A 24,156-nucleotide genomic window follows, 5' to 3' on the forward strand; every position below is an offset into this window, starting at 1 on the left:
ATAATACCTGCTCACATTTACTAAATACCTACTTTCTGCATGCCAGGCATTCACAACTTTATATGGTTGGCACTATTATTACTTCTTATTTACAGATGAGGTTACTGAGGCACAAAAAGGTTATATAACTTTCCTAGTGTCTCACAGTAAATGGTAGGGAAGGACAGCCCTACTGTCTTAAAAGCATTTCTGCTCCCTGTTTAATTATATAAGACGGGAAATCTAACTTCAAAATCCCTGACATAGCATTTCACATTATCAACAAAGTTCTGGATTCCTAAAACAGGAGAAAAAGTAAACTGGCTCTACATAATTGTACAATCAGCTTAAGAGCCCAGCATCAATGACTTTCTGTTCTTACAAGGATTCTTTTAAGAAATACTGCATCAACAACTCTTAATGGCACACTGGGAGATACTGTGAGGAAAAACTTAGACATTTTAGAGGGTTAGACTCCAAATGTGAAGTTTTAAAAATATCTTAACCAATTTATTTCACTTATATTTGAAATATGAGAATAACTTTTTTGAAAAATATGAAAATAACAACTTAAGAAATCATATCTAATTACAAACACAAGAATTCTTTCATGAAGTATAAAAATTTTAAGTGATAAAGGATTGCATCATAGTGTAATTGGCAGCATCTTTCTTTCTTAAAAGTATATCTTGCAATCGATAACCGATTCTAAAAAATACTCCAGTAAAAAGTATCTTTACTTCCTCCTCCTTGGCAAAAATACTAAACAGACTACCTTAAGGAAAGTATGGCAAAATTAGATAAATCAGTCATTGATTGCTTCCTGCTCCCCCTTTTTTTAAAAATTTACAGTTTGAAGTGATAAAGACTGGTTAATATTAACCTCTGAAAGTTGATGGGTGTTAGTTTTGAGAGGACAACATGATGTACTAAAAGAGAGCATTGGAGTCAGAAGACTTCGATCTTTCAGACCTTCAGTAAATTCTGGCTACTCTCGGGGCTTCTGTTTACTTATAAAATGAGAAGTTTGGACTAGGTAATTTTTTATGATTTGAAAAACACTTTTTTTTAGAACATCAGATATTATACACATTTTACTAGTGAGTTAATGTGGTTATACATCAAGGACATTATATCTATTAATTTTCTCTAAATATATGCAAAGCAAATATGTTGATCAGTATGTCTCCGTATTTACAAGTATTATTAGCATTAACACATTTTACTTCACTTCTAATTCTAACTCTATAGCTAGAAAACAGTTTCAGTCATGAAGCCTATCCTTCTATATAATGTAAGCCTATAATTACAACAATAAAATATTGTGTTTTAAAATGTTTCAGTTTTTTCCATGTCCACACAAAAATCCTTTTTCTACAACAGAATACTGTACCTTAATTTCTCTTTCAGAATTTCAAGTTCACTTTTATATAGACCACACCTTTCTTGTAGCCTTTTATTTTCTTTTTCACAGTTAGTTAGATTTCTCTCTAATATTTCTTCTTCAGCTTGAACCTAAAACAATAATTTAAGTGGACATACTAATGTGGTTGTAAGTTTTAGGTGTTTCAAGCTAAAAATGTCAGTAGTGATTTCAGAAATAAGCAGGAGAGTAGACTAAGAATTTCATACATTTAAGTCCCCAGCCTCATAGTGAAAAGAAGCAAAGTGAAGTTCCTGGGCAGTAGCAAAGGACAGAGAAAAAGACACTACTACCTGTCCAGAAAACCTGTAACAGATAGGCAATTGCATCAACTGAAGTCAAAAATTCATCTACAGTTGCTGCGTCCGAGTTACTAAAGGTTAATTTCAGTGCAAATGTTCCAGAGAAGTTACTTTTGAAATCTGAACCACAAAATTTACCAACGAAACCACAGCCCAAAATGTAGAACAGATAAAAGCACCCAAGATACACTGTTGAGAGGAGAAGATTGGGTAGATCTGCCCCAATTCCTTTGATACCCTGTTACATCCACCTAACTATAGGGCTTTGCTGAGCATTGTTTGCAATTGATAATCCTAAGTGTAAAAAAACAAAACCTGTCTCTTACATTCTTCTCTCCTTCTCCATAAAGTCCTTCTTCTCCCCAAGCATATTCCTCCTACTAGGTCTTCTACCTCCCCTTACTGATTACCTTATTAAAAATCCCTTCTAAGATATTTCATTCCCACAAGGACCCTCTTTAGCTCTCAAAACAGCGTTCTGATTAACTAATTCACACTTAAGATTTCAGTACCCTAAAACTTAAAGTATAATAATAATAAAATTAAAAAAAAAAAAGATTTCAGTACCTAGTGAGACCTTAATATTTTACACTGCCAAGTGATACTCACAGTTTTACTGCAAAGGAATGACCACGTTGTAATCAACTGCAGACTTTCTCCTTGATCTCAGTATTTAATATTGTTGGTAACTTCTCCTCTAAAATATTTTATCATGTAGCTGTCAGGATAATATTACACTTGACTCTGGCCACTCTTGTTTTCCTTGCTTCCTTTTATTAACTCATCATTCCTGACTGCTCTTTTCTTTCTATATATTCTCTCAAAAGTTTAGCAAATTTCTTGGCTTTCCTTATTGCAAATGTATTATGAGAAACACTCACCCCAAGTTTCCAAAATCCCTCCTATCCTCCTTACGCTATGAAAATTACTTAAGCAACATCTTAATTTATGAGACCAAAGACATTTAATTCAAAATCGTTCAATTTCCTTCCACCTAAAACTTTTTTCTGTTTTTATCCACTTTTTTCCCATAAAGAAATGTCCTATTTCATTAAAAAAAAAAGAATCTCACTTCTGCTCTTGGACTATCATCTTGCATATCATTCAGACCCTTGTGCCATCTTTTATTCCTTATAATTCTAGCATCTTCAATCTCCCCCTACTAATATGTTCAGGATACCCTTAGGTGCTTTACCACAGCTTCTTCACCTTAACTTAGCTTCTTTCTACCCTTCCATTCGCTGCCTCTCCCAACCCACCACACACACTTATTTCCTCTTCACCTACCATATGTAAAGAATTGTCTGTTAGCTACCTCTACTCCCTCCCTTTCCATTTCTCCCATTTCAGAGGTTGTGCCTTCTACTTTAATAAGTTGCTCTCTACAAAGTATCCAATGACTCCCTGATTATAAAAACCAATAGCCCTGTCTTGTTCCTCATCTTTCTAAATTTTTTTTTCTGATTTTTTACAGACAGGGTCTTGCTCTTTCACTCAGGCCTGAGTGCAGTGGCATTATCATGGCTTAATGCAGCCTCTAACTCCTGAGTTCAAGCAATCCTTCTACCTCAGCCTCCTGAGTAGCTGGAATTACAGGCATAAGCCACCACACCTGGTTCAGTCCTCATTCTTCTTGACCAGTTTGCAACATCTGGCACTGAAGATCACCACCTTCTTTTTAAAATGTTCTATCACCTTGGCTTTTCTTATTATACTTTCCTGATTCTCTAATTTTTTTAAATCACTTCTTGATATCTTTCAAAAGCTAATCTACCTGTTCTTTATCTCCCAGGGTATCTTTCATCTTGTTCTCATTCTATATGAACTCTGTCAATGTCCAAGGCTTCTACCACTTTAATTCAGTACTGTCAATTCTCAAAACTACAGCCCTAGTACAGATTTGTATGTCTAAATCCAGACCTATAGATACAAAAGCCTACTAGAAACCTATAACTGGACATTCTACAGACATTTCCAAAATAGAACTCATTAACATTTTTTCCTAAACTGTCTATTTTGATTCATGATGCAATCATCCAGCAGTCACTCAAACCAGCAACCTAAAAATATCCTATATTCTTCTTTCTCATACTGCCCGCTTCTAATGCATTCAAGTGGTCACTAGATCCCACTGATTCCCCAACTTTAACATCCCTCATAGCTACCTACTCAGCTCCTTCATCTTCAATATCTCTTGCCTTGTCTTTTAAAGTCTCCTTGACTTGTCTCTCACCTCTCAAATGCATCTTCACATGACATCAGAGTGAGCTTCCTAGAACATAGATTTTGATCATTTTCCCTGCTTAACAATGTTCAATGATATATCACAATCTTTGAGATAGCCTAGCAGCTCAAGCATTGCCTACTCTGTGAAGCCTTCTTTGGGTCCACCAGAGTTTATTAACCACCGCCACCTTCATCCCACCCTACCACACCTACCTCTTATTTCTATATTATACTTATTCCAAAATACTGAAATTATTTGTTTACATACTTGTCAATCTTACTAGACAGTGAGCTCTTTAGGATAGGTATCATGTGTTATGTATCACCGAATCTCCCAGAGACTAGCGCAGTACCTGGCATGTAAAAGGAATTTCATGATTGTTTAATAAATGAACACCCATCTTCTTACTCTACCCTTCTACCTAAACATTCCTTCCTCTGCCTTTCTACCTTTCTTGGATCAGAATCATAAACTTCCTCTGCTTTCATTGCTATCTCAAGATGGAAGTCTCCCATATTAGTATCTCTTTACCAGACCTCTCTTTTGAGCTCAATATCTGAATATCCAACTGTGGTGTTCCTCCATACACATTTCATTACCATGTGATATTACTTAAAGATACTAAATGAATATAATAAATGAATGTAATAAACTCACTATTATTTCTATATCAAATCAGTTCAAGGAACCTTCTGAGACGCAGAAGCAAGCACCTCTCAGAGTAGCAGACTGAGGGAGACCAGTTGAAAGCTACATAATCTATCTTCATTTTCATTGAAGTGATAAAAATGAATTTCTTTCTTCTACTTCTTTAGCTCCAGTCTCTGTTAACACATTCCATCCTTCTCTATATTTTGTTCCTTCTCCTCTCTCTACTCTTTTCCCTCTTTGGATAAAAAAAGTTTCTCCTGATAATAAAAGGGTTGGTGAACATCATCCTTAACTAACATTTACAAATTGTTTATTTAAATGATTTTGTAAGATCATAAAAATTACTCTGTCTCAACCATAAACATATTTTAATTATTCCTACCTTTATTGTTGGAATATAGACAGTAATACAAAACACTGAATTTGCACAACTGCCTTTTACCTTTTCCAGTTTTTCAGCCACTTTTTTTTTATATTGTTGGAAAGCTTTACTCAGCTCTTCGGCATTATATAGTGCTTCATTCCTTTGTCGTTCAGCTCTAAAATTTAAAAAGAGATAATGAATAAAAGTGAAGAATGCTCTGCATTTGAAGAGTTAAGTTCCAAAGTAATCTTTAATTATAAGGAATAATTGGAGAGAAACAAATTTCTCTGCACTAAAAAGGAGTATTAGGCTTAAAGTATAAAATGAAGAATGTAGATCATACTACAAAGATTTTCTCACTCTATCAATATGAAAAATAAAATACAACACAAAACAATAATAAACATAAATGTTGAAATATATATAAATTCTTATGTGTTGGCAATTTTTTTTTTTCCCTATCTGGAAAAGACAGATTAGGGAAATAGCCTGAGGCTGGATGATACATTTTCAAAGGTTAGGTATTACAGAATCAGTCTATTGTCTAGAATATTAAATATACTCAGTAAATTCTGTGACCTTTGCAAAGGTCAAATAAATTTCAAATAGTTATTTCAAAAAATGGTAACTTCTATTGATACCAGATATAAAAATCTAGACAACAAAAAACACAACCACCACCAACCACTGTTTAAGCCGAACCTTGTTGCCTCATCTCTTAGTTCCTCATGCTTCTTGCAATGAAATGAAAATTTGGGGCACAATACATTGAGAATATTTGGTCAACATCACTCTCACACCTAAAAATGTTTTAATATTTAAACCTATTCCCATCATATTCTTTCTAATGTAAGTGAGGTTAGTGACCCTCCTCTTATCCAGGGTGAATTACTCTATTTATAGTCTAGATCTTAACTCTTAACCCTTCATAAATACACTCTAGCTTCTGTATTTTCATTCTCTCTGTTGGTTATTTTGCCACAAGTATAAACAAGTTCAAGTAAAAGTACTCCTAACTTTCTGAGTCTATGTGGTTAAGTACATCTATTTGACTCCAAAGTTTCAGATAAAGGAAAGTAAGGACAACAAAGGACTTCTCTGAAAATGTGTAGGAATATAATCAATTCCTGAGTGTGCACAGGTACTGTTCAGATCAAAGGATACCTGTATTTCTCACTTAAACAAACAAAAACCTTCCCATGTATTGTGCTTTCCTCTATTATCCTTCTTTTCAAGCCAGACTTATCCACTTTACACTTATCTACTCTTCCTCACTTCCAATTTGTAAAAAGTAATGACATATTTCAGCCACATCAAAAAGTCTGGATAAATATTACCATGTACTCCCAATCACGTTTTAATGAATCTTCACTCTTTGTCTGAAAAGGCTACAGAAGACAAACAAAATATTACAAATAAAGTTGAGGTCCTTATGTGTCCCTTCCAAATCCCATTCCCCTGACTTCTTCCAACAGAGGTAACCCTATCCTGATTTTGGTGTTTTTTATTTTGTACATTCATGTTAACCTACACCCACAAATAGTATATATCACAGTTCATCTATTCTGAGAGACACATTGTTTTCACTTTTTGTTGTGTGTGTGGGGTCTTGCTATTTTGCCCAGGCTGGTCTTGAATTCCTGGCCTCAAGTAATACTCCCACTTTGGCCTCCCCAAGTGCTTGGATTACTGGAGTGAGTCACTGTGTCCAGCCTGTTCTCGCTTTTTTTTTTTTTTTTAAATAATCTCCTATAGTCTTACCATGTTTTCACATTTTTAACATCTCTAAAATTGTTATGTGCTGGGTGTGGTGGTTCACGCCTGTATTCCAAACAGTTTAGAAGGCAAAGCCAGGAGGATTGCTTGAAGCCAGATGTTAGAGACCAGCCTGGGAAACATAGTGAGATCGTCTCTACAAAAAGTTAACTGGGCATGGTGGTGCACACCTGTAGTCCCAGCTACTCTAGAGGCTGAGGCAGGAGGATCCCTTGAACGCAGGGGTTTGAGGCTGCAGTGAGCCATGATCGCAACACTGCATTCTAGCCTGGGTGACAGAGCAAGACCCTATCTCTAAAAAAAAATAAAATAAAATAAGACAGTTCCAGGTGGGGGTCTGTAAAGTGCAGGAGCCACGGCCAGCTACCTCATGCTCAACAACAGCACCTAGATGCTTATACTGGGGCTGGGCATCTGCAAGTCCCCCTTGGGCCAGGTAACTGAAGCTGTGAAGGTGGCAATTGACATCGGGTACTGCTGCATTGACTGTGTCCACATGTACCAGAACACAAATGAGGTGGGGGTAGCCATTCAGAGGAGCTACCCACTGTGGGTCTCCTCTGAGCTGTTCTGTCGCTCAACAGAGCTTCTCTTGCTCACCCTCCACTTGTTTGCTTACCTCATTCTTCCTGGATGCAGGACAAGAACTCAGGACCCACTGAATGGTGGGGCTTAAAATGCTGTAACACAAATGGCTGAAACACACCCCTTGCTCACTACGTTGCAGGCAACAAGAAGAAAAGACGAGAAGGAGAGAAGAGCTACAGCCCTTCAGGGGAGCCCAGACCTATGAGCTTCCCGAGCCAGGGCTGTGACACCCTCTTTAGGGCTCTGTGGTTCCTGGTGTCTCCAAGCTTCCAGTACCACCACGTTCCCTGGTGTTAGCCACAGAAGCTGCTTATGCTATGCCTGGTCCAGCCACAGCCTCGTGGGGAGCTGGCGCCCGTGCTGGTGCCTAGAGCTGCTCACACCACCACAGCCGGCATGCCTGGCTATGTATAGTGGCTGGACCCTACGGTCGTTCACACACACCTTGCCATTCTGCACCTAGCTCACCCTTGGCAGGTGTGGGATCCAGGGTGGTAGCACGAGCCAAGCGTAGCCTGCCAGGCTGAGTGGGCAGAATGAGCCCACTGGGCCAGAGTAAAACTCGGGCAAAGGTGCCACTGGCCACAGAGGTTTCTGGCTCATGAAGCAACACCCCAAGGATCCCAAAACAGCACATTGTGCCCCTCCTACTTCTAGAAATCTGTAAGTATAAAAATTTCTTCCTCCATGTCAGTCCTGTGTCTGTATCTTACCATACCTGATTAAAACAAACCCCAAATACATTTTAAAACACGCATTAAAGCCAGGCACAGTGGCTCATGCCTATAATACTTGCACTTTAGGAGGCCAAAGCAAGAGGACCACTTGAACCCAGGAGTTCAAGACCAGCCTGGGCAACACAGTGAGACCCATGTGTAAAAAAAATTTAAAAATTAGTCGGGTGTGGTGGGGCAAGCCTATAGTCCTAACTATCTGCGAGCCTGAAGTGGGAGGATCACTTGAGCCCAGTAGTTGGGAGCTACTGTGAGCCATGACCACAGCATTGCACTCCAGTCTGGGTAACAAAGCAATACCATATTTCTTTAAAAAAAAATTAAGACTATACATATCTTCTGCAGATTTTTTCTTATAGTTTTTCTTATTTGATTTTAATTTTTTATTGAGTAAAGTACAGAAATCCTAAATGAGAGAAGTTTTTAATAATGTGTATACTTACTTAACTACTAACCCAATCAAATAGAGAACACTTCCAGCACCCCTGTGTACCTTCCCAGTGAATATTCTTTACCCCAAAAAGGTAAGCACCATTTGGACTTTTAACAACATATGTTAATTTTGCCTATCCTTGATTTGCTATGGAATTATACAGTATTCTACTGTGTCTGGCTTCTTCTGCTGAGCATTATATGTGTGATAATAATCCATGTTGTTACATAGTTGTAGTTGCTCTTTTTTACTGATGTGTATAATTACGTGAACATACCACAGTTTATAGATTACACTGTTGATGAACATTTAGCAATGAATAAAATTACTTTAACATTCTTGTACATGTCTTTTAATACAGGGACTAAGTTTTGTTGAAATGAATGCTGGATCATAAGGCAGGCTTATGTTTACCTTTAGCAGCTACTGACAAACAGTTTTCCAAAGTGGTTCTACCAATTTACACTTCCATTAGAAATACAGGAGAGTGGGCCGGGCGCGGTGGCTCACGCCTGTAATCCCAGCACTTTGGGAGGCCGAGGCAGGCAGATCACGAGGTCAGGAGATTGAGATCATCCTGGCTAACACGGAGAAACCCCGTCTCTACTAAAAATACAAAAAATTAGCCGGGCGTGGTGGCGGGTGCCTGTAGTCCCAGCTACTAGAGAGGCTGAGGCAAGAGAATGGCATGAACCCGGGAGGTGGAGCTTGCAGTGAGCCGAGATCGCGCCACTGCACTCCAGCCTGGGCGACAGAGCGAGACTCTGTCTCAAAAAAAAAAAAAAAAAAGAAAAGAAAAGAAATGCAGGAGAGTTTCAATTCCACATCCTTGCCATAACTTGTTTTTGAGAGTCTTTTCCATTTTAGTCATCATGGGCTGTAGTGGGCCTGATGTTTCCTTTCCTTTTGTCACCATTGTTTTGACTAGTTTAGTTATTTGTGGGCAGATTTTTAATTACTGATTTGATATCCCTAATAGCTATATATATACACACACACATATATATGTATACACACACACACACACACACATATATTTATTCAGGTTTTCCATTTATTTTAAAGTTAGTTTTGTTAAATTATATTTTGCTGAGAATTTTATTTAGTCTAAGTTTTCAAATGTATCATCTTTAAAATGATTCAGTTATTGGCCTTATTTCTTATATATTTCTTATTGCTTACCGATTTATAGCTAAATCTGTAATTTGGGAGTCCCTTGCCAATCCCAACACTTGTGCCTTTTCTCCTTTATTAGTCTTGTCTGATGCCCATTTTCTTGTTCATTGTGAAAATAACCACATTTAGGTTTTGGTAATCCTTTATATTGTTTCACTGTTTTCTATTCATCCATTTCATCCTTATCTTTATTATTTCCTTACTTCTATTTTCTTTTGATGTTCATTCTTTCTTCTGATGTCCTCCTTTTCCTGACCACACAATTATCTATTTCAGTTCATTAATTTTCAGTCATGATATAATACATGTATATAAGGTTAAATTTTTTTCCTCTAAGAGTGTCTTTAGGTACAGCCTACATGCAGTGATGTGCATTTTTTATATCACTCAGTTCTAAAGGTTTTCTAATTTATTCAATGGTCAATGAACACCAGTAGGTCAATGAACACCAGTAAGCCTGGTTTTACATTTCCAAACATACAGGATTTCAAGGAGTTATATTCTAACTTAACTGAACTGTGGTTGCAGAAGATAATACATACGACATCAATCTTTTGGAATTTATTCAGATTCATGCTTTCTGGCATAGTGAGGTAACAGATTACATCCGCTTGAAAGAATGTCAATTTCAAACTGTTGACTACATGGTTCCATATACACATCCATTAGATCAAGAATATTAATTGTCTTATTCAACACTTCAAGCCTTAATTTTTTGTTACTTAATTTAACAATTCCTGATAAATGTATAAAGAATTTTCCCCATATGACTACAGATTTGTTATTTTCTCCTTGAAATTGTGTTATTTTTCTTATGTATTTTGGGACTAAATTAGATACATATAAGTTTAGAGTCTTTATATCTTGCTGGTTTAGAGTCTTTATATCTTCTTGGTTAAGTGTTAAACATTATATGAGTCATTTTAATGTTGGTAATGCTTGTTGCACTGAAGTCTATTCTGTGTGATCCTAATATAGTAATATCAACTTTGCTTTGGTGAGTATTTATCTGAAACATTTCTTTCCATTCTTTTTTTCTCTTTTTTGAGACACAATCTTCCTCTGTCACTCAGGCTGGAGTGCAATGGCACAATCTCGGCTCACTGTAATCTCTGCCTCCTAGGCTCAAGCAATCCCTTTCACCTTAACCTCCTGAGTAGCTGGGACTCCAGGCGTGCGCCACCACACCAGGCTAATTTTTATATTTTTTGTAGAGATGGGGTTTCACCATGTTGCCCGGGCTGGTCCTGAACTCATGAGCTCAAGTGATCCACCTATCTCGGCCCCACAAAGTGCTAGGATTACAGGTGTTAGCCACCGCATCCAGTCTGCTTTCAATTTTTCTGTGTCCTTATGTTTTAGGTAATCTCTTAGAAACAGCATAAAGCTAAACAATCTCTCCCTTTCTTTACACTGGCTTTTTAATCCATTATGATTAATCTTCTCCACCAAATAGTCCTTGAAAAGGTTCTGATCTTTCAATCTCAGAATATGTCTTAGTCTATTTGTGCTGCTAGAACAAATATCACAGTCTGGGTAGTTTATGAAAAACAGAAATGTATTTCTCACAGTTCCGGAGGCTGGGAAGTCCAAGATCAAGGTACTGGCAGTTTGGTAGGGCCTAATCTCTCTGCTTCCAAGATGGTGCCTTAAATACTACATCCTCCAAGGAGGAGGAACACTTTATTCTGACATGACAGAAAGGAAAAAAGGGACAAACTCCCTCTGTCAAGCCCTCTTATAATGGCATTAATCCATTCATGAAAGCAGAGCCCTTGTGACCTAAGTACCTCCAAAATGCCCCACCTCCCAACAGTGTTGCGTTGGGATTAAGTTTCCAATACAAAAAATTGGGGGGACACATTCAAACCATAGCAGAAGGTCAATATTCATTTTAGTTCTTCAAAAAGCTCCAAGAGTCTTCATGTCATACCTCTACCTAAAAATCTCAATTGGCTATTTACGCTTTCCAGGTTAAAATACAAATCCTTTGGTATAACACACAAAGCCATTTACAGTCTGGATCCAACCTGTCTTTCTTGTCTCATCTCCCACTACACCTATTTACTTATAAGAACATAAAATTACTTAAGAGTTCTTCAGCAATGATACCCTTTTATACTTCTATATCTTTGCACATGCTGCCCAGAATGTGTCTGTCCCCCACTTACTCACTTTGTGAAGCCAAAGTCAATATTTAGCCAGGCGCAGTGGCTCACACCTGTAATTCCAGCACTTTGGGAGGCCAAGGAGGGTGGATCACTTGAGGTCAGGAGTTTGAGACCAGCCTGACCATCATGGTGAAACCCAGTCTCTACTAAAAATACAATAATTAGCTGGGTGTGGTAGTGCATGCCTGTAATCCCAGCTACTCAGGAAGCTAAGAAAGGAGAACTGCTTGAACCCAGGGGGCAGAGGATGCAGTGAGCCAAGATCACACCACTGCACTCCAGCCTGCGAGACAGAGTAAGACTCCATCTCAAACAACAACAACAACAACAACAAAGTCAATACTCTATCCTAAAAGTCATCTCTTATCTAAGTTGCATAGAGGAAACTAGTAGCTCTTCCTCTTTATTTTTTCTTGGCAGCTATATTGTGAATGTGGTCTTCATGTATTATTATCTCACTATTTTAACTAACCACGTGCAAAGCTTATCTGAGTAAGTGAAGTGTGAATTCTAGAGTATTTAACCACAAAGTTTATAAAATAGTTAAATTGTTAGTATTTATTAAGAGGTACCTTACATTTCTTTTTTTCATTTACTCTTCATATCTATCCATATCAAGATAATATCATCTTTATTTAACAGATGAAAAAAACCTGAGATTTCAAAAGGTTATATCATTTGGCCAAGGTAACAAAGCCAATGAGAGGTAAAATCTAAAAATTTTCTAACTCCAAAACCTACGCATTTTCTACTAAGCAATATTGCAAATTGCAAAATTGCAAATATTGCTTAGTACAGATTATGACTTTATACTGTATAACAACTGCTATAATCCTATTTTATTATAAAATCTTATTAGTTTAAACTCAAAAAATTTAAATCTTTATCAGTTTAAAAGTGAACTGGCATTCAGAGTTAATGGTTCCTTGGACAGAGCTACTTAAAAGACTTGATCTCAAGATATAATTTATACAAAATAGATATTTTTGTACTATTTATATATTTCTAAAGGAAGATCCAACCACACATTCACAGGCATTGAGTTTCTTTCTCTATGAGGCAAAATTTTCTTTTAAAGAGTTCATTCAACATTTTATTTAGTTTTATTAGAGGTAATATTAATTTACAGGCTTTTTCCCTGTTAGTATTTTAAACTCAGTGTACTGGTTTCAAATAGGCCATAGAACTTAATTTCAGAAATAAGTATCATTAAACTGATAATCGTTATCAGTTTTGTAGAAATTAAGCCCAATCCAGAATGCTAATAACATAAATTCCACATATAAACATTTTAATGGAAATTTTTTAAAAATAGATAAAAAAGAACATTAAGTTAATTTATTGCCAAATCTCTGAAATTTTTTCACTTCAAAAATTAACTAGAATTTTAAATAGGTAATATATCCTTTTATTCCCTTTCAAAAACATGTATTTGCTTTAAAAACACATACCTTTTTCCTTGTTTGGTTTGTTCAAGTAAGTCCACCTTTAATTTTATACATTCCTCTTTGGACTCCTGCAAACTCTGTTCCTTTTCAATTACCATTTTCTGGCTCTGTTCCAGCTTATTTTCTGCCTCTCTATAAAATAAAGGATACTTTGTTTAAGACTACTAAAGAGATTATCCCAGGTATGCAAGAATAATTTAATATTAGGAATTATATTTGTTTAAATCAATGAGTTAAGAGAAACAATATACAAAAAGAGAGAAAAAGGCACATTCATCACTTGTTAATTAAGAGTTTTTTAAAGAATAAAAGAATACTTCCACCAGATGATAAATATATCTGACGTAATAACTCACATCGTATTTTATAGTCAGATACCAGAAGCATTCCTGTATAGTTCAGAAACTAAATAAAGATGACTGTTATCACCCCCACATCCAACAACTTTTCTGACAGTTCTACCCACTGCAAAAAGCAAATATGAAAAGGTAATAAGTAGTATAAATGCTGAAAAGGAAAGACAAAATTTTTTTTCTTTCTTTCTTTTTCCTACTCTTTGACTCAGAAACAAAATTTTTTTATTTGCTGATAATACCATTAGCTACCAATTACAAAATAATTATATTATACAAAAGTCGGTAACCTTCCCATACACTAGCAATGAACAAAGTAGGAACAATACACAATTGCCAAAAATATAAAATACCTACAAATAAATTTAAAATAATATACGTATTACAAAGAAAATTACAAAACTCTGATGGACATAAAAGACAACTTCAGTGTGCAGCAGCATCATTTGCAGAACTTGTGAAACCCCTCCCAACTTGGTTCAGTATGCCAGAGATAAGACCTGAGAATTTGCATTTCTAACAAGTTCCCAGGTGATGCTACTACTGCTGGTCCTTTAACTATACTTTCAGAATCACTCAGAGTAATATGTTATTTAATATGCATATATTTCCCATTTTATTCAAAGCAGAAGAGAATAAATTATAAAGTGCCTGATGGCAAGGCATGGCAGCTCATGCCTGCAATCCCAACACTTTGGGAGGCCGAGGCAGGACGACTGCTTGAGGCCAGGAGTTTGAGACCAGCCTGACCAACACAGTGAGACCCTGTCTCTACAAAATAAAAAATAAAAAGCTTAGCTGGGCACAGTGGGTGCGTGCCTGTAGTCCCACCTACTTGGGAGGCTGAGGCAGAAGGATCACTTGAACCCAGGAGGCTGAGGCTGCAGTGAGCCATACTGTACCACTGCACTCCAGCCTAGGTGACGCAGTGAGACCCTTTCTGTAAAAATAATAAAAGTGTCTGACTCCTTTACATTTTATTTCTTGAACTCCCTTTGAAACACTGAGTATATACTTCTATGTAGGTGAAGAAATGAACTAATTCATATTTGATAAAAGCATGTAAATAGGCATCTCACCTTAGTCTTTTTAGCCCCTATGTACTGCATGCAACCTACAGCCAAGAGGAGTTATAGACTGACTAAAAATAGATTCAACAAGTTCTAAGACAGCTGAACACCATTAGGTTACTGTAAATTTATTGGGTGTGGGGAACAAGATTTAACAAGATATAATAAAATGTAAAAGTAGAAAATAAAACTTTGAGAGCTATAAAAAGTATATTTACCTCAAAACTTTATCTTGAGCTGAAACCTCTGCTTCCAAATTTATAATCTGTTCTTCTAAGATTGGGACACTGGCTGCCTGCTGTTGAGCAGACTCAAGCATAGAAACCTAAAACATAAAAACAACTTTTATAGTACTTTCAGAAAATAAATTAACCTACTTGGTCCTTAGTTTTTTTCCTGTCAAATGAGGGTGTTCAATAGGGCTCCCAAATCATTGGTCAGATATAAAGCTTCCCATCTATTCCTTTGATCAACATTTACATGGGCATATCATTATAAGCCAGCCTTGGCATGTAAGCTCCTGGCATTACCTTCAACTTATAACTGAAGAGTTATTTAGGGGAGAAAATAGAATCTCTATTGATAAGCATCTAGCAAGATTCATTTTACATAAATTAGAAAATTAAACATAAAATATCAAACTATAAACAATTATAAAAGAAAATATTTATTGAATTTTTATGATTTAAAAACCTAATTATAGAATACATGCTTACTAGGAAGAATCTAAATACAGAAAAGCATAATAACCCTACAATCTGTATTATAAAGAGAGTACAACTACTATAGCAGGGTGGGAACCCACAATCTAAATGGTATAGAAGAGAGTATCAATAAGATAACTATCACTGAAAAAGAAGTTTAGAACATGAAGGCACAAGGTACTGTAGAGGGCAGAAGTGAGGACCCAGTGAAAAACCAGGGATACAGTTCAAAGTATCTGCAAGTAACAGTCATCCTCTTTTTCTCACTCCCAGAACACCAATAGCAAGGTGCTGGCATACTAGGAAAGAGGCAGAAAGTTTATTATCAGAAGAAACTGAACAGAAGAAGCTTGAGACTGTGAGACACTAAGAGTAATGAGCAGGAATGAAGTACAGCGTAACAAGGGAATTAATATAAAACGGTTAGCCCCACCTTACTACTCAATTTCATTTTGGGTTATCCCACAGGTGAGAAACTAAAGGATTCTTTGCTGGAGAAACTCAATTGCTCCACAAAAAAAAAAAAAAAAAAAAAAAAAAAAAAAAAATCTCCATGCTGATAGCACTCCCGCAAACATGGTGAACATTCCTAAAACCTGCGGGACTTTCTGTAAGAAGTGTGGCAAGCACCAACCCCAGAAAGTGACACAGTACAAGAAGGGCAAGGATTCTCTGTATGCCCAGGGAAAGTGTCGATATGACAGGAAGCAGAGTGGTTATGGTGGGCAGACTAAGTTGATTTTCCAGAAAAAGGCTGAAACTACAAAGAAGATTGTGCTAAGGCTTGAGTGCACTGAGCCCAACTGCAGATCTAAGAGAATGCTGAGTATTAAAAGATGCAAGCTTTCTCAACTGGGAGGAGGTAAGAGCAGAAAGAGCCAAGTGACCCAGTTCTAAGTGTTATCTTTTGTTTTATTATGAAGACAATAAAATCTTGAGTTTATGTTAAAAAAAAAAAAAAGGGAAAGAAAAACATCTCATACTGATACTGTTTGGGGGCTGGCAGGTGTTTCCCTACAAAAGAACCACCTCCCTAACCATCACCCAGAAATAAAGTCCACTGGACAACAAACCACCAATCTGCATTTAAATGCCTTTCTCTTAAATATGAATAGCTAAAATACTAACACCTGAAAAACTCTTTTTTTTTGAGATGGAGTCTCACTCTGTCACCAGGCTGGAGTGCAGTGGCGCGATCTCGGCTCACTGCAACCTCCGCCTCTGGGTTCAAGCAATTCTCCTGCCTCAGCCTCCCGAGTAGCTGGGACTACAGGCACACATCACCACGCCCAGCTAATTTTTGTATTTTTAGTAGAGACGGGGTTTCACCATGTTGGCCAGGATGGTCTCGATCTCTTAACCTCATGATCTGCCCACCTCAGATTCCCAAAGTTCTGGAATTACAGGCGTGAGCCACCATGCCCGGCCCAAAAGCTTCTAACATAAAAGTCAGAGGCCTAAACAAAAGAAAAAGGAAAGTAAAGCAAACATGAAAAAAAAATCATTAAATCTTCAGAGTGCTAAGAGAGAATACTACATTAGTATGTTATGAAATACAAAACAATCGGAACAAAAAAAAACTTCAGAAACCGAAAAAAGTATGACAGCCAAAATAAAAGTCAGGAAACAACAGGTGCTGGAGAGGATGTGGAGAAATAGGAACACTTTTACACTGTTGGTGGGACTGTAAACTAGTTCAACCATTGTGGAAGTCAGTGTGGCGATTCCTCAGGGATCTAGAACTAGAAATACCATTTGACCCAGCCATCCCGTTACTGGGTATATACCCAAAGGACTATAAATCATGCTGCTATAAAGACACATGCACACGTATGTTTATTGCGGCATTATTCACAATAGCAAAGACTTGGAACCAACCCAAATGTCCAACAATGATAGACTGGATTAAGAAAATGTGGCACATATACACCATGGAATACTATGCAGCCATAAAAAATGATGAGTTCATGTCCTTTGTAGGGACATGGATGAAATTGGAAACCATCATTCTCAGTAAACTATCGCAAGAACAAAAAACCAAACACCGCATATTCTCACTCATAGGTGGGAATTGAACAATGAGATCACATGGACACAGGAAGGGGAATATCACACTCTGGGGACTGTTGTGGGGTGGGGGGAGGGGGGAGGGATAGCATTGGGAGATATACCTAATGCTAGATGATGAGTTAGTGGGTGCAGCGCACCAGCATGGCACATGTATACATATGTAACTAACCTGCACAATGTGCACATGTACCCTAAAACTTAAAGTATAATAAAAAAAAAAAAAAAAAGAAAAAAAAAAAAAGAAGTGCAAAAAATAATGTTGAGAATACCTCTTAAATAAAAATCACAGGGCCAGGGGCGGTAGCTCAATCCTGTCATCCCAGCACTTTGGGAGGTGGGTGGATCTCTTGAGTCCAGGAGTTCAAAATCAGCCTGGGCAACATGGCAAAACTCCATCTCTACAAAAAGACAATACAAAAACTAGCCAGGCATGGTGGCACGTGCCTGTAGTCCCAGCTACTTGGGAGGTTAAGGTGGGAGGATCACTTGTGCCCAGGAGGTCAAGGTTGCACTGAGCTGTGATTGCACCACTGCACTTCAGCCTGGGCAGCAGAGCAAGACCTTGTCTCAAAAAAACCAAAAAAACAAGGCTTACATTCAAAAGACAGGTAATAACAAATGTTCGCATGAATGTGGAAAAAAGGGAATCTTCATACGCTGTTGGTGGGAATGGAAATTAGTACAACCATTATGGAGAACAGTTTGGAGGTTCCTCAAAAAACTAAAAATACAGCTACCATATGATCCAGAAATTCCACTGCTGGGCATATACCCAAAAGAAAGGAAATCAGTATATTGAAAAGGTATCTGCACTTCCATGTTTGTTGCAGCACTGTTCAATAGCCAAGATTTAGAAGCAACCTAAGTGTTCATCACAGATGAATGGATAAAGAAAATGTAGTACTTACACAATGGAGTACTATTCATCCATAAAGAAGAATAAGAATCAGTCATTTGCAACAACATGGATGGAACTAAAGATCATTATGTTAAGTAAAATAAGTCAGGCACAGAAAGACAAATATCACATGTTCTTACTTATTTGTGGGATCTAAAAATCAAAACAATTGAACTCATGGACACAGAGAGTAAAAGGATGGTTACCAGAGGCCGGGAAGGGCAGTTGTTGGGGTGGGGAGAGGTGGAGATGGTTAATGGGTACAAGAAATAGAAAGAATGAATAAGAACTACTATTTTATAGCACAACAGGGTGACTATAGTCAATGATAACTTAATTATACATTTAAAAATAACTAAGAGTATAACTGGATTGTTTATAACACAAACGATAAATGCCTGAGGGGATGGATATCCATTCTCCATGATGCGATTATTATGCTGCATGATTGTATCAAAAAACCTAATGTACTCCAAAAATATATACGCCTACTATGCACCCACAAAAATTAAAAATAAAAATTAAGAAACAGAAAAATTTCCAGAACCAAAAGATACAAGTTTCCAGCCTGAAAGGGCTCTCAAATACCCAATATGAGTAATAAAGGCCTATTCAAAGACACCTTGTTGTGCAGTTTCAAAACACCAGAATGGGAAGATCCTAAGAACTACCATCTACCATAAAGTGAAAAACAAACAAATGGGGGGAAAAAAGAGATTACATGCTAAAAAGTAATTCACAATGGCAACAGACTTTTCAAAGTGGCACTGGAAGATAGAAGGGAGTAATGTCCTAAAAATTCTGACATTAAATAATTTTCAAACTGGAATTTAATCATGAGTGAAGAAGAAATTAAGACATTTTCAGGCAGGCAAGGAAGTAACTGGAAGATATGCTCCAAATACAGAAAGAATAAACTAGGAAATAACAAAAAATGAAATTCAGGAAACAGTAGCTCCAACCTAGAACAACACCAAAGAGAAGTCCCAGGGTAGCAGTTGCACAGCAAGTGTAGAGGGCAAAAAGCTCAGAAAGAGCAGGATGCCAGGCTCCAGAAGAGTAAGTACAACCATTGCCAGACGTAAGTTATGAATATATTGATTGATTTCTGCAAAACAGTCTCAATAGTGGGCATATATGTAACATCAAAAGCTCATACATGGCCTGAAATAGGTGGCTTCCCTAAAAAATATTTCAACAACTTTGAAAATGCTGAGCTGAGAAATACAATACTAGTATCTTACTTCCTCACATAACCACTGGTATGTTTATATCCTAAAAAGAAAGGTTCAAAATGCTATTAGTTTGTAGTTATTAAATTATCTTTATGTCTCTTTTCTTACTTTAAATCACTAAGCAATCATGACTTTAAAAAGAGAGATTATCTACAGTTGAAGAAAAATTTTAAAAATAAGCAGAAAAAATGAACAGACAAAGAAAATCTAAATGGCAAACAAATATACTGAAAAGGTACATTTTGTAAGAAATCAACAAAAACAGCATTTTTCCCTCAAAGTGACCAAGAAAAGATGAGGAACCAAATGTAAATGCTTGAAAAACATTATTTCCCTAAAATTTGGTCATTCTGCCTCTGTAAGTCTACCCTAGAAATAATCTCAAACACCAAAGAAGTTTTATGTTCATTGCTGCATTTTGTTTTTCCTGTGCTGAAATAATCCCTAATAGCATTTTGTTTTGTTTGAAAAAACAGAAAAGAAAAATAAAGTCTTCCCATAACTCCTCTATTTAAAACTACATATAATGTATGTATACAATGCTTATAAAAGTAAATAGTGAAAGCCTCACTCCAACCTTCCAATCCCTCTCGAAATTATCAACAGTGTGAAGCATAGTTTCTAACCTTAATATATCACATGTATATACATTTACATACAAACACACACACACAGACACATGCACACTTCTTATAAAGAGGAAAACTAAGATTATTATACATGTGTGTACTGCTCTGTAATGTTTTTCTGCCACTAAATATATTAGGTAATTGTTTTTGAGTGCTGACTACACATAGACACTGTTTTAAGTGACTACATATATTATATCATTTAAACCTTATAATGCTCCATACAAGTCAAACAACTTTGCATCTTAGTAGTAGTATATTTGCCTCATTTTTTTAAAAAAAGGTTTTGTTGCAATCTATCTTATGGGTATACCATAATTTACCATGTCTCCATTATTGGACATTTTGGTTTCTTCTAATTTTTGTGTAATACCAATCATTTAGTAAAAAAATAGGAAACCACTGAAATACAGGAATTATTAACTAAATTATGATATAATCACATGAAATATAATGCTACCATAAAAAATGTTCAATGGAAAAGCTATGTAAATGCATCAGAAAATGCACAGACTATATATAAAGTAAAAAACAGAAAACACCAAAACTATTTAAAACAGTCTGGATTCAACTACGTATTAAACTGGTAAAGTGGTTTCTAGGTGGAAACTCTGGGTGATCTTTCTTCCTCTTTTTGCTACTTTTAAAATTTTCAACAATGACAATGTGTTATTTTAAAAGGGAAGATAAGTAAGTTATACTTCCTTTGTATAAAAAATAAAACCACACAAATTGGTAATCTTAACACCTTAAGAAGCTGACTTATCTAAATGCAAAAACTGTAAAGTTCCCTTCAATCATTTTCAGATATAATTCATACAATATTGATTTTATAACATGTTGATACTATAGTATTATAATGAAAATTACTTCCCATAACACATTAAGGCAATGTGGCAATACAAGGAATATTTTTCCAATTATAAATCTTAAAATAACAACTATTTTCTGTTGGCAAACTTATTTCAAGATACATACTTTTGCTCTTGACTGTGTTAATTCAAAGTGAATAGATTCAAATTTAGTCATTAAGGAATGATTCTGTGTGACCAAACAAGCATTCTGTTGCCTAAGTTTATTTAGTTTCTCTCGAAGGCTTTTAATCTCCTGATCCACAGGGGTAGAAGATGAAAACATCTGAAAGAATGAAAAAGAACAAATATATTTTCAATTATTTCAATTAAGGGTTACATGTAATTAATGGAAAATTATGAGCAATTATTAACAAAATGACTAAGCAGCTCAGAAAATGAGTTAAAATACTTAGTGAGTATTGACAAGGATATGTGGAACAATCAATACTCTCTCTTCCACTGCTGGTGGAAGTACATACAAGTATAACCTGGAAAACAGTGGTGCACTTTGGGAAACTGGCTGGTATTATCCAGCAAAGTTGAATATGCTAAGAACCAATAATATCATCCCTAGACATAAACCTGATAAAAACTTTCGTACTTTTTCACGTGCAGATATAAAACTATTCATAGCTACATTGTCCACAGAGACAGTAAATAGGAAGAACCCAAATGTCCACCAACAATAAAATGGATAATAGGTAAAATATTATTTCATCTGTATACATATTTTTATTATATTCTTTTTATACATATTTTACAATACATTTAATTTTCATGAGGATTGTGATTTTCAAAACATTTCTTTTAATTAACTTTATTTTGAGTGATTTATTTATGCAATTCAAAACTTGAAACTATATAAAAGAAAAAGTATACACAGAAGTCTCTTCCTATCTTTAATAGGTGGGTAACCACTTTTATAAGTTTCTTGTTTAGTCTTCTAGTAATTCCACATGCATACATAAGCAATACAAATTACCCACTTCCCTCCTCTCCTTATGCAAAAACTAGCACATTAAATATAACATTCTGCACCTTGCATTTTTTTTTACTTGAACAATATACACTGGCAATCTCTCCATAATAAATACATTGACAAACTCCTTTTTTCTTCTCAACTGCATAGTTTCCATTGTATGAATAAACGATTAGTTTATTCAACTAACCCCCTATTACTGGATACTTGAACTATTTCTAATCTTTTGATATGATAAACAATGCCTAATTTCATATCCTGCAGGGTGTCTATAGTATCGTTTTTCCAGAAATGGGAGTTCCAAGTCAAGGTAAATGTATTTGTAATTTTGGTAAATATTGCCAAATGCATCTCAGTTGGGGTTATATCACTGTGCATTCCCACTAGGCAATGTACCCGTACCCAATATCACCAATAAAATAACACCTCAAACATCTGAATGTTTAATAATTCTATAGGTAAGAACTAGGTAAGGTACTTAGGTATAGTTTCATTTTGAATTTATCTTATTATGAGTGAAATTGGACACCTTTTCATTAGTTTGGATATCACTTTTATTTCTTTTTCCGTTCATGTCTTTTGCCCATTGGGTTACTGATCTTTTTGTTCTCAATTTCTAGGAGATCTTTACACACTAGATTAGCCTTTTGTCTTTGATAGGCATTATCATTATTGTTTTCCCAATTAAGGCACATATACAATAAGAATGATCAGCAATTTGAATGAGGATAGAGATCAAATTTCTTAGAATTACATATCATGTAAACATGGAATTTGAATTTGTTTCTAAAAAGTAGATTCAGACAGCTTCATTAAGCAGATTCGTTACAAAAAGGAAAGCTCTTAATGGTTGGCTTTCCGAAGTGGAAAGAGCAAATACATATCCAAAAAGATTATGTGCAACCATATCTGTGTATATACATGTAGGGAGTCGGGGGAACAAAGAATAGGAAGAGAGTGTAAAAGGAGATAAAAGAGTTGAGTGAGGAAGAGGGATAAATGCAGGGAGATAAATATATGATAGAATAAGAAAAAGGAAGAGAGTTTCAGACCAAGCAAAGATCTCTAACATCATTGACAAAATAGATAATGAAAAGAGAACAGTGCCATACTATCCAAAGTACTTGATCCAGGCTTTAAATGGTGGGTATACCTTAACTACTTAATAAACAATTGATTACCTATTATGTATAAGATGTAGTGTTAAAATCAAGGGGATTATAATTTACTTAAGAAGACATTTAACTGCAAAAAGGTAATAAATATGTAAGTTTAAAAGTAGAGTAATACACCAAGATAACTACTTTCTTGTTAGAACATAAAAAGAACAATTATATTTAAATTCTTGAGTACCATAGTAAAAGATTATGGAAACCATGAATAAGGTATTTAAAGAAAAATTTTTTTCTTTAATTTAATTTTAAAATTAAAAAAATTTTTTTTTAAGTAGACAGGCCTAAAACCAAAACTTCTTTTAACTAGATAGGTCTAAAAACAATAACCTTATCTCTTGGCTTTTTTTGAAAATCAGTGCTGCTACCAGATATTTTACAGACGTTTTCATAAGGTGAATAATTCAAAAGTCCAGGGTGGCTAGGCTGAACATCCAAAATTAGCTTTTCAGACCTTGAAGGATTAGGGGCATAATCAGAATTTTCACTTGGACTAACACTAGAGAAAAAAGAAAAAACATATTTCAGTTCTTGGATAGTTTATTCACTACAAACTGCTATACATTAAATAAGAAAATAGAAAACCTGAAATGCTGCTAAGCAGATTCACAGTTATGAACATAAGGCAATGTTTCCACTAAATTTTAAATAAATCATAATTACTTTTAAACTAGCAAACTGTATTTCTAGAGCCTCTACGATAAGATTACTTAAGATTCAAAAAAATCACAAAAAATTAGTAAAGCCCAAAATATATATTTTATACTGAGTTCTAATACACTGAAAGTGTTTTTAATATGCAAAGAGGCTTCCCTAATATTCCTTATTTTTCCCTAAACTGAAAGTTACATTAAAAAGTATAAGAAAATTATTTCTTATTCCAGAGGCACGTTAGAAACAATACATCATAATGAAAGCCA

At 35.7% G+C, this 24,156-nt stretch overlaps 2 protein-coding genes across 10 annotated transcripts in view; one reads left to right on the forward strand and one right to left on the reverse strand.

Moving 5' to 3' along the window:
- Positions 1 to 24,156, reverse strand: part of CCDC18 (coiled-coil domain containing 18) — a 98,403-nt gene that overhangs the window by 71,317 nt on the left and 2,930 nt on the right. For 8 of the 9 annotated variants that reach the window (XM_055352370.2, XM_055352381.2, XM_055352394.2 and 5 more), the window contains exons 3-8: positions 23,567 to 23,735; positions 21,210 to 21,368; positions 14,914 to 15,020; positions 13,276 to 13,404; positions 5,025 to 5,121; positions 1,373 to 1,494 (exon numbers count right to left, since the gene is read on the reverse strand). In XM_055352370.2, the coding sequence (XP_055208345.2) occupies positions 1,373 to 1,494; positions 5,025 to 5,121; positions 13,276 to 13,404; positions 14,914 to 15,020; positions 21,210 to 21,368; positions 23,567 to 23,735 (783 nt within the window). The remainder of the gene's footprint in view (positions 1 to 1,372; positions 1,495 to 5,024; positions 5,122 to 13,275; positions 13,405 to 14,913; positions 15,021 to 21,209; positions 21,369 to 23,566; positions 23,736 to 24,156) is intronic. The other variant, XM_055352388.2, reaches the window with a different exon arrangement.
- LOC101125376 (large ribosomal subunit protein eL42-like) lies at positions 15,976 to 16,296 on the forward strand. The gene has a single exon (XM_019030848.3). It carries the CDS (start codon positions 15,976 to 15,978, stop codon positions 16,294 to 16,296), a length of 321 nt encoding a protein of 106 aa, XP_018886393.1.

The sequence above is a fragment of the Gorilla gorilla genome, chromosome 1 (genome assembly GCF_029281585.2).
Source record: "Gorilla gorilla gorilla isolate KB3781 chromosome 1, NHGRI_mGorGor1-v2.1_pri, whole genome shotgun sequence".
Classification (NCBI taxonomy): Eukaryota; Metazoa; Chordata; class Mammalia; order Primates; family Hominidae; genus Gorilla; species Gorilla gorilla.

Bases quoted from the DNA above. Each gene is read 5' to 3' on its own strand.
- LOC101125376 (XM_019030848.3), top strand. From the start codon at position 15,976: ATGGTGAACATTCCTAAAACCTGCGGGACTTTCTGTAAGAAGTGTGGC.